The 15949-nt window shown below is 46.9% G+C and overlaps 1 protein-coding gene across 1 annotated transcript; it reads right to left on the bottom strand.

Moving 5' to 3' along the window:
* Window positions 1-6841: 6841 nt before the first annotated feature.
* On the bottom strand, window positions 6842-15949 carry HJV (hemojuvelin BMP co-receptor). The gene is made up of 4 exons (XM_059871275.1): window positions 15564-15949; window positions 13997-14159; window positions 9489-9994; window positions 6842-8764 (listed from the first exon to the last, which is right to left on the bottom strand). Exons 2-4 carry the CDS (start codon window positions 14094-14096, stop codon window positions 8138-8140), a joined length of 1233 nt encoding a protein of 410 aa, XP_059727258.1. The 5' UTR covers window positions 14097-14159; window positions 15564-15949; the 3' UTR covers window positions 6842-8137.

Here is a 15949-nt window from a genome sequence, read left to right on the forward strand (position 1 = left end):
GCCAATTTTCCCAACATCAAACCCAAGAAAATCAGGAGAGGGATCACCAGAGCAGGGACAATTTCTTGCCAGCACTGAAATTTTATTTTATTTCACACTTTACCACCCCTCCCATGGGCTCAGAGGTTCCCAGGTGGATGGATGGGCAGAATGACAGGATCCATGATTTTTCCTGGAGCTCCTGAAGAGGGAGAAGAGAATTCCAGGCCACTGTGACTCACTGAGCCCTCCATCCCATGGCAATCTGGAATTCCCTTGAGGGTCAGGATTGCTCCAGGAATTCCGGGTGGATCTGGGCAGGGGTTGGGATTTTCACTTGGGAAAAGCCAATTTTCCCAATATCAAACCCAAGAAAATCAGGAGAGGAATCACCAAGGCAGGGACAGCCTCCTGCCAGCAATAAAATTTTATTTAAGGCATTCATCCCCCTCTAAGCTCTTGGAAAAAGCCATTTTTCCCAATATCAAACCCAAGACAATCAGGAGAGGGATCACAGGGCAGGGACAGCCTCCTGCCAGCAATAAAATTTTATTTATCCCCCTCCAAGCTGCTTTCCCAGGTGGATGGATGGGCAGAATGACAGGATCCATAATTTTTCCTGGAGCTCCTAAGCAGGGAAAATAAATATCCAGGAAATTCTGGATGGATCTGGGGTGGGGAGATCAGGATTTTCACTTGGGAAAAGCCAATTTTCCCAATATCAAACCCAAGAAAATCAGGAGAGGAATCACAGGGCAGGGACAGCCCCCTGCCAGCAATAAAATTTTATTTAAGGCATTCATCCCCCTCTAAGCTCTTGTAAAAAGCCAATTTTCCCAATATCAAACCCAAGAAAATCAGGAGAGGAATCACAGGGCAGGGACAGCCTCTTGCCAGCACTGAAATTTTATTTATCCCCCTCCAAGCTGCTTTCCCAGGTGGATGGATGGGCAGAATGACAGAATCCATAATTTTTCCTGGAGCTCCTAAAGAGGGAAAATAAATATCCAGGAAATTCTGGATGGATCTGGGGTGTGGAGATCAGGATTTTCACCAGAAAAAGCCAATTTTCCCAATATCAAACCCAAGAAAATCAGGAGAGGGATCACCAAGGCAAGGACAGCCTCCTGCCAGCACTGAAATTTTATTTATTTCACACTTTACCACCCCTCCCAAGGGCTCAGAGGTTCCCAGGTGGATGGATGGGCAGAATGACAGGATCCATGATTTTTCCTGGAGCTCCTGAAGAGGGAGAAGAGAATTCCAGGCCACTGTGACTCACTGAGCCTGGGAATAACCCACTTCCAGAGGCAGGGAGGCAGAAAGTGAACCCTGAGGTGACTCACTCGGGGAGGAACTGGGCATGGCTCAGCCTTGTTTTTGCCAGCACAGCTCCCTGGTGCTGATAAGATCCCTGGGGTTTTTTCTGGTGCTGATAAGATCCCTGCTTTTTTCTGCTCCAGGTTATCAGGGTTGGTTGCCAGGAGAAGCCACGCTGCTCCTGGGGCAGCCTGGACTTTTGTCCTTGCTGGGAAAAAAAAGCAGAATTCAGGATCAGCTGGGGAGAGGAGGATTCCTGCAGCTTCTCCGGGATGTTTATCCCGTTTTTCTCACCTTATATGGGCTCTTCCAGCAAATTCCAGGCTGGGAAAGGGGGGAGAGAGCACAGGGAGGGAGCTGGGCTGGAAAAAGCATTTCCTCTGCTTGTTTGTGCAGGAGGAACGTTGGGAACTGAGCCCAGCTGGGGGAAAAAAAAAACCACTCTGGGATTGGGTTGGCTCCTGGAAAGCAGCTGCTTGTCCCACAGTTATAAATGTACTTAATATATTATTTTATATTTTTATATATTATATATTATATGGTGTGTATATATTATATATTATATATTTTATGTAATATATTATATAGTAGATATTATATTGTATAATATATATTATATAATATATAATATATGATATATGATATATAATATATGATATATGATATATGATATATGATATATAATATATTACATATAATATAATATATAATATATAGTATATAGTATATGGTACATAGTATATAGTATATAGTATATAAAAACAACAAAATAAATATAAATAAATAAAACCTATAAATATAAATATAAATATAATCTATATTCAATAAATATATAATATTTTTATATAATATACAATATAACATATAAAAGATGATATAAGATATATGATATATTATATATAATATATAGTATACGACATATAATATATTTTATACATTATATATAATATATAATATATAGAATATATATTCTTATATTATATAGAATAATATATATTATATCTATACATTATATATTCTACATATAATATAGAATAATATACAATATCTCTATATTATATATTCTATATATTATATAATGTGTATATATAATATTTATATATTATATATTATATATAATATATCATATATAGTTTATATTATATTATATTATATTATATTATATTATATTATATTATATTATATTATATTATATTATATTATGTATTATATATTGATATATTATTATATATTGAAATATCATTATATATTCATTATATATATAGTATTTATATATAATATATAAAACACATAATATATAAAATATATATTATATTAAAAAGATAAATAATATCTAAAAATCTATATTTTATATATATAGTGGGAAATAAATTTATAGCCGAAGGGGAAACCCAAAGCCCAGCAGAAAACTCGCCTGAAAATGAGAAATACTGACTTGGAAATACCATAAAATAAAACCAACATTGTTCAGGAAAAAAATGGAACTAATAAAGTGGTAAAAAAAAGGAAAATGAAATACTTGAAAAGAAAAAAACTATAAAAAAATACATTATAATACTTGAAAAAATAGAACTATAAAAATACATTAGAACTATAAAAATACATTAGAACTATTAAAATACATTTTAAATTATTTAAAACATTTACAACATCGTGTAACTACAACTAATAAACCAAACCCCACTTATAATATATTATAATTAAAAACCAGATAACTTCTAATTGTAATAACATAGATTATAACATCTATTTTTGGTAGCATTTATTTCTATTATTTTATAACATTGATTTATCTTTTTATAACATTTTTCTATTATTTTATAACATTTATTTATCTTTTTATACCATTTTTTCTATTATTTTATAACATTTATTTATCTTTTTATACCATTTTTTTCTATTATTTTATAACATTTATTTATCTTTTTATAACAATTTTTTCTATTATTTTATAACATTGATTTATCTTTTTATACCATTTTTTTCTATTATTTTATAACATTTATTTATCTTTTTATAATATTTTTCTATTATTTCATAACATTTATTTATTCTTTAATAATATTTATTTCTCTTTTAATAACATCTCTATTCTATTTATTATTTATAACATTTCTCTATTCCTATGACATTTCCTTTTAACATCTAATTATAACATCTCTGTTGTCTCACCCTTCTCATAAAAATAAAATTCGATTTTTTAACACACCTCTCACTTGCCCAAACTCCAAATTTAAAAAAAAAAAACAACCAAAAATTCTCCTTTTTTTGCTGTTTTGTCCCCAGAAAAACCTTTTGACCCCCAAGTTTGAGATTCTGCAGGGTCAGGAGTGGGGATCTCCTTTTCCCCTCCCCTCAGGGCTGGCCCTGGAGGATTTTTTCCTCTGCAATCCCATTTTCCCAGCTCCTGCTGGAGACTGGGATGTGGAATTTCTCCATCCAGCTGGGATTTCCTCCCTCCTTTCTGCCCAGAGGGTCTTTGTGTGGAGCAGGGAGGGGCAGAGAAGGTTCCAGAAGAGCTCAGCCAGCCATGAGCGAGGAGGAACTCAGATCCTGGGTCTGCATCGGTGACCTCAGAGAGGGCCTTCCCCCTCAGACAGCAAAAAATGGGGAATTTTCCCTCGTTTCCAGCAGCAAAAAGTGCTCCGAGCTGGGAGTGTCAAGGTGGAGGAAGAAAAGTGTGACTTGGAGCCATCTGGTGTCCAGAAGGTGCCGTGAGCAAAATGATCTCGATCCCTGCCTTGAGCGAGATGATCTGGAAGGGCTTTCCCAGCCAGGAGCAACCTGGAATTGTGTGGTTCCTTGTTGGTGGGGGGGAGGATGGGAATCCTGGCATGCTGGAGCGCTGAGTGTGCTGGTGGGATGGGGTCTGTGGAGATCTACGGGCTTTCCTGGAATGGCAGAGGGTTCTTCATCCGTCCATCATCCATCCATCCATCCATCCATCCATCCATCCATCCATCCATCCATCATCCATCCATCATCCATCCATCCATCCATCATCCATCCATCCATCCATCCATCCATCATCCATCATCCATCCATCATCCATCCATCCATCCATCCATCATCCATCCATCATCCATCCATCCATCATCCATCCATCATCCATCCATCATCCATCCATCATCCATCCATCCATCCATCCATCCATCATCCATCATCCATCCATCCATCCATCATCCATCATCCATCCATCCATCATCCATCCATCCATCCATCCATCCATCCATCCATCCATCCATCATCCATCCCTCCATCCCTCCATCATCCATCCATCCATCCATCCATCCATCATCCATCCTTCATCCATCCATCCATCCATCCATCCATCCATCCATCCATCCATCATCCATCCATCCATCATCCATCCCTCCATCCATCCATCATCCATCCATCCATCCATCCATCCATCATCCATCCATCCATCATCCATCCATCCATCCATCCATCCATCCATCCCTCCATCCATCCATCCATCCATCCATCCATCCATCATCCATCCATCCATCCATCCATCCATCCATCCATCATCCATCCATCCATCCATCCATCCCCCATCCATCCATCATCCATCCATCCATCCATCCATCCATCCATCATCCATCCATCCCTCCATCCATCCATCATCCATCCATCCATCCATCCATCCATCCATCCATCATCCATCCATCCATCCATCATCCATCATCCATCCATCCAACCATCCATCCAACCATCCATCCAACCATCCATCCATCATCCATCCATCCATCATCCATCCATCCATCCATCATCCATCCATCATCCATCCATCCATCATCCATCCATCCATCCATCCATCCATCCATCATCCATCCATCCCTCCATCCATCCATCATCCATCCATCATCCATCCATCCATCATCCATCCATCCATCCATCCATCCATCCATCCATCATCCATCCATCCATCCATCCATCATCCATCATCCATCCATCCAACCATCCATCCATCCATCCATCCATCCATCCATCATCCATCCATCCATCATCCATCCATCATCCATCATCCATCCATCCATCCATCATCCATCCATCCATCATCCATCCATCCATCCATCCATCATCCATCCATCCATCCATCATCCATCCATCCATCCATCCATCCATCCATCCCTCCATCCATCCATCCATCATCCATCCATCCATCATCCATCCATCATCCATCCATCCATCCATCCATCCATCCATCATCCATCCATCCATCCATCCATCCATCCATCCATCATCCATCCCTCCATCCATCCATCCCTCCTCTGTCACAGGGCCACCACCTCCTCTGGACACCCTGCAGAACCTCAAACCTGAGCCGCAGCCATGCAGGGATTCATCTAAATGGGGAAAAAGTGCCAAGCATGGGGTGGTGGTGGCCCATTCCCAAATCATTCCACCCTGCTCCTCCTCAGAGCCTCCTGGGGCAGGACCTGGCCTCTTCCCCACCCCAAACCCCGGAGCAGAACGTCGGCGCCAAGCCGAGTTGTTGATGTCAACAAAATTGTTTCCATTGACGTCAGCGGACTTTGGATCGACCCTTCCCCTCCCTGGCTGATGTCACCTGCTAAAAACCACCTCAGCCAGCTCCAGCAGGAGCCCACCTGGGGGAATTCACCATCCAGCTGGAGCTGAGGGGGTTCAGGGTGGTCTCCCCAGAGGAGGAGGCCTCAGGAGAAGGTTTGGGGTGGATATTTTGGAGATTGTGCTCGTGGGAAGGGAGGTTGGACGTTGGAACCGTGGTGGATGTGTTCAAAAACAGGTGGATGTGGTACCTGGGGTCACAGGTCAGGAGTGGCCTTGGCAGTGCTGCAGAGAGTTAATGATTAATGATCTCAGAAGTTTCTGCGACCTTAATGAGTCCATAATTCATCAACAACAGCAACTTCTCCACGTTGTATTCCAGTTGTCAGCAGTGTCCACGTTGGGCCACTCCTGGTGTAACTCTGGGCTGGGTGGAGCTGCTGAGCCTCCAAGCTGGAACCAGAGCTCTCCAAACCAGAGTTCCTGGGCGTTTTCAGTTTGGGAGCTGCTCTCTCAATTTCAGAGATGGCTCCTGAGAAAGGAGCTGGCAAGGAAAGCTCCAGGCCCAGTCCTGGTGGCTGTTCAGCAGGAGGGAAGGTCTGGTTCCACTGGGAACCCTCCTTTCCCCGTGGAATTCCCGTTGAGTGGCCCCACAGGCCAGCAGCTAAAGGACAATTAGGTTCTGCACCATCAAATCCATCCCATCTCCACCAGGAGCTCCAGCACCACCAGCGCTGCTCCTGAGCATTTATCCCTACAGAGGGTTTCATCCCCATGGAGAACATTCTCCCCACAGAGAATTTCATCCCCCCAAGAGGATTTTATCCCTCCCCAGATGATTTTCTTCCCAAAGAGACACGTGGAGCTCATCAGGAAGCAGTTTGCTTTCCTCTCCATCCACCCAAAGCTCTGGAGTCAGAGGAGCAGGGGAGGAAGGAGATATTCTTATCCTCATCTGCCACTGCTGCCCAAAGACATGCAGAGACAGATGACAGGAAACGGGGACTCAGAAATAGACCCTTTAATGTCAAACCCATCAGGGATCACCAGGAGCAGGGTAAAAAACACGGAGCGGGTCTCCTGCTCCTCACTGCGTGCTCCGAGCCCCCATCCGAGGAGGAACTCTTCGTGATGTCCATGAAATTATTTCCTGTGTGTTCTTTGTGCTCTTGGCACAAAAGAGTAAAGAGAGAGAAAACCCCGTGGATGTGTTGAAACTTGGATTGCAGAACCTCCCCCGAGGGAGCCTCCGTGCCTGGAGGGGCGGAAATTCCCTTTTCCCCCACGTCCACAAGCCCTTCCTGCAATTCTGTGGGACAGGGCTGGCCAAGTTTTTAACATTTTATTAAAAATAAAGGAAAGTCTTCCCTAAGGAAAAGATTTCTGCTGTAGAGCTCCATCTGCTTTACTGAAATCCTCTGAAATATGCGAAATTTGCCCTCCCCTCTGCAGCCCTGCACCTTCCACGGGGCAACACCCTGCCCCTCCGTGTGCCCAGCTGGAATTCTGGTTTTCCAAACAAAAAGCTCCAGTTTGGGTTGGATTTGAGCAGCGACAGAGAATCCAGGCCCAAGGGAGAGAATTCCCAAGGGGTGTTTTGTCCTCCCTAAAACCTGACACCGGTTCCCAAGTCCAGACCCGGCTAAGCTGAGTCCACAACAGGTGCCAAGAAAACAAGGACAAACAGCAACAGTGGCCTGGGATAGAGGAGATCTCAAGCTCCACAGCTCCCACTGCTGGAGATTCACTTGTTATTTATCCTGGAAGAGGAGCACATGGACAAAACCAGCTGATTTCTACTCAAAAGTTCCCCTCTTGGTCACAAAGTTCCCCAAAATTATTTGCGGCCTTGCTCTGCTTTGGGAGCAGCTGAGTGAAGGGTCCCAAATCCATTAAATTTTTTTTTTTTTTACTGCTAAAAATTGGGCTCTGAGTCTGTTATTTCTGGATCTGTCGGGTTCCTGAGTGGAATTCTGCTGGGTTAACAGGGGGAGAAAGGTGGGAAGTGATTTATGGAAAGGCTCTGAGGGACAGAGGGGGTTGCTAACCCTGGGGGTTTATTTTTTTTTTTGATGAACTGCAATGCCACATCCTCAGGGGAAAAGGAACGTGTCAGAATGGAACAGGAAAATTTGGAACTGCCTTCAGGAGAGGAGCTGGGAGCAGCTGCACCATCCCCGTGAGACCAGAGGGTGCAAACCAGGGGTCCCTCTCTTGGGTCTCTGAGACACCTCCTTCAAGGTGAGGAACCCTCAAGGTGGAGCCAGCAGCTCTCACAGCTTCCCTACAGAGCAGGCAGGGCTTAAAAGTGCAACAAAACAGCCCAAAGTCCACATGGGAGGAGGAAGAGGAGGAGGAGAAACGATGGAGAGCTGAGCTGGCAGCCTCCCCCAGCCTGGAAGATGTGGAGCTTCTCAGCATCGGGCAGGAAGAGCCGAGCATCCTCCAGCGCCCCGTGCGCTGCCATGGTGAAGTTGGCATCCCCTGAGGTGACCACGTCGAAGACACACGACTGGAAGTAGACGTCCTCCACCGGCAGCATCTCCCGGCAGAGCGCCCGCGCCGTCTCCGCGGGGACGCGGCCGCGCCCGCGGGGGCTGCGGGACATGCGCTGGCTGCGGGGACAGCCACCCACGCAGAGCTGCAGGTCCTGTTCCTCCGTGAAGGCCCTGGCCACCTCCTCGGCGGCGCGGATGGAGAAGGAGAGCTGGCGGCCGGCCTGGCGCACGGCGATGGTGGTGCCGATGTAGCCGGCGCGGATCTCCACGTGCCGGCCGGGGCTGCGCTCCCGGATGGACAAGCTGCTCCCGCCGGGACGCGCGCCGCCGTCCGTGGAGCCGTCCTGGAAGGCTGCGGGGAGGTTGTCCAGCTCGGCCTGGTAGACCTTCTGGTCAATGCATTCCTTCATGTTTTTGAAGATGATGGTGAGCTGTGGGGAGTGGATAAGGAGGGGGGTGAGTGTGCTGGGTGTGGGTCCATCCCAGGGGTTGGGGGTATCTCAGGATGGAGGTCCAACCCCACCTATCCATCCTCAAAGCATCCCTGCCACAGTCCTTTGGGGATAACGACAATAGTTCCTTCTTTTCTTAACACCATCTAAGCAATGGAAAACTCAGGTGGAGCCAAACCCAGCAAGATTCCTCCAGGTACCCCATACACCACAAGATTCCTCCAGGCACCCCAAGATTCCTTTGGGCCCCCCATGGACCCCAAGATTCCTTTGGGTACCCCTTGGACCCCAAGATTCCTTCAGGTACCTCATACACCCCAAGATTCCTCCAGGCACCCCAAGATTCCTTTGGGCTCCCCATGGACTCCAAGATTCCTTTGGGTACCCCATGGACCACAAGATTCCTCCAGGCACCCCAAGACTCCTCCAGGCACCCCATACACCACAAGATTCCTTTGGGTACCCCTTGGACCCCAAAATTCCTTCAGGTACCCCATGCACCCCAAGATTCCTCCAGGCACCCCACGCTCCACACAGTCACCTGACAGCAGCAGGAGCATCTGAGGGTCCCCTCAACAACCTTCACCACTGTTGTCCCTCCTTCCTCCTCCCCCCCCGGGTCTGAAGCAGTTCCAAGGATTTTGGGAAGCCCAGCAGGTGCCCCGACCCTGGATTTGCCACCCATGCCGTGCGCTAGCCTTACCTTGCTGGTGACCGTTGCGTTGGACCCCTTGGCCACCGGCGAACTGGTGGCTTGCACAAACAGGTAATCATTGTCCAAGAGCGGCCAGGAGCCCTCCACCCGGCAGGTGTGGAAATCATGGTGAAAGGTTCGGATGTGGGGGTCCCCAAAAGCAGAGCAGTGCTGGAAACCAGGGGGCCGGCCGTGCTTGTAGAGGAAACTCCTCTCGTAATCGCAGATACCGAGCGACTCGAAGCCGCGCGCGGCGTTGGGCGCCGCGGGCCGGGGCCGCGGAGGAGCCGTGGGCCCTTCCCTGGAGCAGTTGTTCTGGATCATGAGGTCCTCGATGCCGTGCACGGCGGAGTGGAAGGCCAGGTCGCCGCGGCAGGTGCGGGCGGTGCGGCGCGTGCACAGCGAGTAGGAGCGCAGCGCGGTGCAGAAGGCGGCGCCGCGCTCGGGCCCGTGCAGGTGCAGCGTGGCCGCCACGTACTCCGAGTTGCAGCGGAGGATTTTGCACTGGGAAGAGACTGGGAGAGAAGGGATGGGGTGAGGAAAGGGCAGCCTGTCCTCCCCTGTTCTGTTGCCACCTGTGTGGCAGTCGGCTTTGGTCGAGTGGGAAGTTTTTCCGTGTCCCTTCCATCCTCCCCTGTTCTGTTGCCACCTGCGTGGCAGTCGGCTTTGGTCGAGTGGGAAGTTTTTCCGTGTCCCTTCCATCCTCCCCTGTTCTGTTGCCATCTGTGTGGCAGTTGGTTTTGGTCGAGTGGGAAGTTTTTCCGTGTCTCTTCCACAATTGTGGAAATGTTCCTCACTTGGGGTTCACCCAAATGTGGAATTTGCAGGCAACCCCAACATGGGAAGAGATGAGAATCTTGTTTCAGAAGGCTGATTTATTATTTTATGATATAATATTTTATAATATATATCATAAAATTACAAATCAGCCTCCTGAAACACAGAGTCAATATTCTCATCTCTCCCCTGGTCCTGGGACCCCTGCAAACCCCAGTGCACCTTATCTCTTCCATAATTGTGGGAATGCTCCTCCCTTGGGGTTCACCCAAATGTGGAATTTGCAGGCAACCCCAACATGGGAAGAGATGAGAATCTTGTTTCAGAAGGCTGATTTATTATTTTATGACATAATATTTTATAATATATATCATAAAATAACAAATCAGCCTCCTGGAACACGGAGTCAAGATTCTCATCTCTCCCCTCATCCTGGGACCCCTTATCTCTTCCACAATTGTGGGGATGCTCCTCCTTTGGGGTTCACCCCATGTGGAATTTGCAGGCAACCCCAACATGGGAAGAGATGAGAATCTTGTTTCAGAAGGCTGATTTATTATTTTATGACATAATATTTTATAATATATATCATAAAATAACAAATCAGCCTCCTGGAACACGGAGTCAATATTCTCATCTCTCCCCTCATCCTGGGACCCCTTATCTCTTCCACAATTGTGGGGATGCTCCTCCCTTGGGGTTCACCCAAATGTGGAATTTGCAGGCAGCCCCGACGTGGGAAGAGATGAGAATCTTGTTTCAGAAGGCTGATTTATTATTTGATGACATAATATTTTATAATATATATCATAAAATAACAAATCAGCCTCCTGAAACACAGAGTCAAGATTCTCATCTCTCCCCTGGTCCTGGGACCCCTGCAAACCCCAGCACACCTTATCTCTTCCACAATTGTGGGGATGCTCCTCCCTTGGGGTTCACCCAAATGTGGAATTTGCAGGCAACCCCAACATGGGAAGAGATGAGAATCTTGTTTCAGAAGGCTGATTTATTATTTTATGATATATGTTGTCGCCAGGATATTTTCTGAAAAATCCCTTTGCCAGGATTTTTGTCCTGAGAAGCTCAGAAGCCTCAGAGGAAAAGAAAAACAACAATTATCTGCTGCTGTGGAATGCAGCAGGTGCATTTTTGATTGGTCCATGTTGGTTGTTTTTAATTAATGGCCAATCAAAGTCCAGCTGTCTCGGACTCTCTGATCAGTTACAAAATTTTATTATCATTCCATTCCTTCTGTTCCTAGCTAGCCTTCTGATGAAATCCTTTCTTTTATTCTTTTAGTACAGTTTTAATATAATATATATAATAAAATAACAAATCAGCCTCCTGGAACACGGAGTCAAGATTCTCATCTCTCCCCTCATCCTGGGACCCCTTATCTCTTCCACAATTGTGGGGATGCTCCTCCCTTGGGGTTCACCCCATGTGGAATTTGCAGGCAACCCCGACGTGGGAAGAGATGAGAATCTTGTTTCAGAAGGCTGATTTATTATTTTATGATATAATATTTTATAATATATATCATAAAATAACAAATCAGCCTCCTGGAACACGGAGTCAATATTCTCATCTCTCCCCTCGTCCTGGGACCCCTGCAAACCCCAGTGCACCTTATCTCTTCCACAATTGTGGGAATGCTCCTCCCTTGGGGTTCACCCATGTGGAATTTGCAGGCAACCCCAACATGGGAAGAGATGAGAATCTTGTTTCAGAAGGCTGATTTATTATTTTATGACATAATATTTTATAATATATATCATAAAATAACAAATCAGCCTCCCGAAACACAGAGTCAATATTCTCATCTCTCCCCTGGTCCTGGGACCCCTTATCTCTTCCACAATTGTGGGAATGCTCCTCACTTGGGGTTCACCCAAATGTGGAATTTGCAGGCAACCCCAACATGGGAAGAGATGAGAATCTTGTTTCAGAAGGCTGATTTATTATTTTATGATATAATATTTTATAATATATATCATAAAATAACAAATCAGCCTCCCGAAACACAGAGTCAATATTCTCATCTCTCCCCTCGTCCTGGGACCCCTGCGAACCCCAGCACACCTTATCTCTTCCACAATTGTGGGAATGTTCCTCACTTGGGGTTCACCCCATGTGGAATTTGCAGGCAACCCCAACATGGGAAGAGATGAGAATCTTGTTTCAGAAGGCTGATTTATTATTTTATGATATATGTTGTCACCAGGATATTTTCTGAAAAATCCCTTTGCCAGGATTTTTGTCCTGAGAAGCTCAGAAGCCTCAGAGGAAAAGAAAAACAACAATTATCTGCTGCTGTGGAATGCAGCAGGTGCATCTTTGATTGGTCCATGTTGGTTGTTTTTAATTAATGGCCAATCAAAGTCCAGCTGTCTCGGACTCTCTGGTCAGTTACAAAATTTTATTATCATTCCATTCCTTCTGTTCCTAGCTAGCCTTCTGATGAAATCCTTTCTTTTATTCTTTTAGTACAGTTTCAATATAATATATATCATAAAATAATAGATCAGCCTCCTGGAACACGGAGTCAAGGTTCTCATCTCTCCCCTCATCCTGGGACTCCTTATCTCTTCCACAATTGTGGGGATGCTCCTCCCTTGGGGTTCACCCCATGTGGAATTTGCAGGCAACCCCAACATGGGAAGAGATGAGAATCGTGTTTCAGAAGGCTGATTTATTATTTTATGATATAATATTTTATAATATATATCATAAAATAACAAATCAGCCTCCTGAAACACAGAGTCAATATTCTCATCTCTCCCCTGGTCCTGGGACCCCTGCAAACCCCAGTGCACCTTATCTCTTCCATAATTGTGGGAATGCTCCTCCCTTGGGGTTCACCCAAATGTGGAATTTGCAGGCAACCCCAATATGGGAAGAGATGAGAATCTTGTTTCAGAAGGCTGATTTATTATTTTATGACATAATATTTTATAATATATATCATAAAATAACAAATCAGCCTCCTGAAACCCGGAGTCAAGATTCTCATCTCTCCCCTCGTCCTGGGACCCCTTATCTCTTCCACAATTGTGGGAATGCTCCTCCCTTGGGGTTCACCCCATGTGGAATTTGCAGGCAACCCCAACATGGGAAGAGATGAGAATCTTGTTTCAGAAGGCTGATTTATTATTTTATGACATAATATTTTATAATATATATCATAAAATAACAAATCAGCCTCCTGAAACACAGAGTCAATATTCTCATCTCTCCCCTCGTCCTGGGACCCCTTATCTCTTCCACAATTGTGGGGATGCTCCTCCCTTGGGGTTCACCCATGTGGAATTTGCAGGCAGCCCCGACGTGGGAAGAGATGAGAACGAGGGGAGAGGGGTGATGCATCTGACTCCATCTTATCAGAGGGCTAATTAATTACTTCATTATACTATTATTCTGTATTGTGTTACACTGTAGGACATTACATCTAAACTGAATCTGTCTGCAAATAAACAGACAACAAGACAGAACTTTCCTTTGTTTTACTTAGTTTTAACCAGCTAAAACAAAAATATTCCCTAAACTACAGGGTTTTTTCCCTTTAAACCTGCTCTAAACTAAAAACCCAAAAAACCACCGACACCTCACACCTATAACCCAGCAAACTAAACCTAAACCACAACATTCCCCCCACCATCCAGCTTCAGATTCTCGTGGAGATTACATTTTTTCTCCTGATTTTTACAGGGAACGACCCTGCCCACGCTGATCCTTACCATGCCTGAGGAGGAAGAGGAGCAGGAAAGCTCGGAGGAAGAGGCCGGGGTTTTCCAGCTGCCCTGGGCTCCTACTGTGGGCAGCTCTCCCCATTCCCATCCATGCAGAGCTTGGGGGGGTCTCTCACCCACCAGCAGCTCCCAGCTTCATTCAGCAGCTCCCCTGGAAGCAGAGGTGGGATTGGAGAGGTGGGACTGAGAGGGGCCCTTTTTTAACACCATGGAAAACTCAGGTGGAGCCAAACCCAGCAGGATTCCTCCAGGTACCCCATGGACCCCAAGATTCCTCCAGGCACCCCAAGATTCCTCCAGGTGCTCCAAAATTCCTCCAGGTACCCCATGGACCATCAGATTCCTCCAGGTACCCCAAGATTCCTCCAGGTGCTCCAAAATTCCTCCAGGTGCCCCATGGACCCCAAGATTCCTCCAGGTGCCCCAGAATTCCTCCAGGTACCCCATGGACCACAAGATTCCTCCAGGTACCCCAAGATTCCTTCAAGTACCCCAGCAAGGTTCCTTCAGGCACCCCTTGGACCACAAGATTCCTCCAGGTACCCCAAGATTCCTCCAGGTGCTCCAGAATTCCTCCAGGTACCCCATGGACCACAAGATTCCTCCAGGTGCCCCAAAATTCCTCCAGGTGCCCCTTGGACCCCAAGATTCCTCCATGTACCACAAGATTCCTCCAGGTACCCCAGCAAGGTTCCTTCAGGCACCCCTTGGACCACAAGATTCCTCCAGGTACCCCAAGATTCCTCCAGGTGCCCCAAAATTCCTCCAGGTGCCCCATGGACCACAAGATTCCTCCAGGCACCCCAAGGTTCCTCCAGGTACCCTTGGACCCCAAGATTCCTCCAGGTACCCCAAGATTCCTCCAGGTTCCCCCAAAATTCCTCCAGGTACTCCATGGACCACAAGGTTCCTTCAAGTACCCCAGCAAGGTTCCTTCAGGCACCCTTTGGACCACAAGATTCCTGCAGGTACCCCAACGTTCCTCCAGGTACCCCATGGACCATCAGATTCCTCCAGGTACCCCAAGGTTCCTCCAGATACCCCTTGGACTCCAAGATTCCTCCAGGCACCCCAAGATTCCTCCAGGTGCCCCAAAATTCCTCCAGGTACCCCATGGACTCCAAGATTCCTCCAGGTACCCCATGGACCACAAGATTTCTCCAGGTACCCCAAGATTCCTCCAGGTTCCCCCAAAATTCCTCCAGGTACCCCATGGACCACAGGAGCAAGTCCAACCCAGCGCTCCCAAGGCCACCACTTGTCCTCAGGTGGCTTTGGACACCTCCAGGGATGTGACTCCACCTGGGCAGCCTTTGCCACACCTTGACCACCCTTTCCATGAGGAAATTTCATCACCCTGAAATTTTATCTCCCTGATATCCAACCTAACCCCCCCCCTGGTGCTGCTTGGGCTGTTTCCTCCCAGGGGTGGCGGTTGAGCGCGTCACTCCGTCCTCACTTTGGGGACACCACCCGTGGGATCAGAGCCTGGAGCACCCCTGGGTGCCAAGGCCATCCTTGGACCCTCATTCCTGCTTTCCCACTGCCCCCTCACCTGGACCAGCCTCCTCAGGGAGCTCCTTCCCCGCGTCCTTGTCACCAGCTCTGCCCCGAGTGACAGCCACAGAGACCCGTGGCACGACCCAGGAAAATTCCAGCCCCCCTGGGCTCCTCCATGGTCCTGCTGATGGATGAATTTGGGGTCCCACGAGCCCCTCCAGGGGACAGAGAAGGGAGCCCCCCGTGGCTCCTCGTCCCCGGCCACCTTTGCTCTGTCCTTTCCCCCCGCGGGGCAGAGGCGGGGGTTGAAATCGATCCTTCTAAATTTAGCTGGGCTCTGCTCCAGCCCGGAACAACGGCCAGAGCGTGGAGAAGGTGGGGCACGGGAGCTCCAGGTTTGGGGAGCCCCCAAACCCTGGGCAATGCTGGAGCTTCCCTGGG

This window comes from Haemorhous mexicanus, chromosome 31, assembly GCF_027477595.1.
Source record: "Haemorhous mexicanus isolate bHaeMex1 chromosome 31, bHaeMex1.pri, whole genome shotgun sequence".
Taxonomy (NCBI): Eukaryota; Metazoa; Chordata; class Aves; order Passeriformes; family Fringillidae; genus Haemorhous; species Haemorhous mexicanus.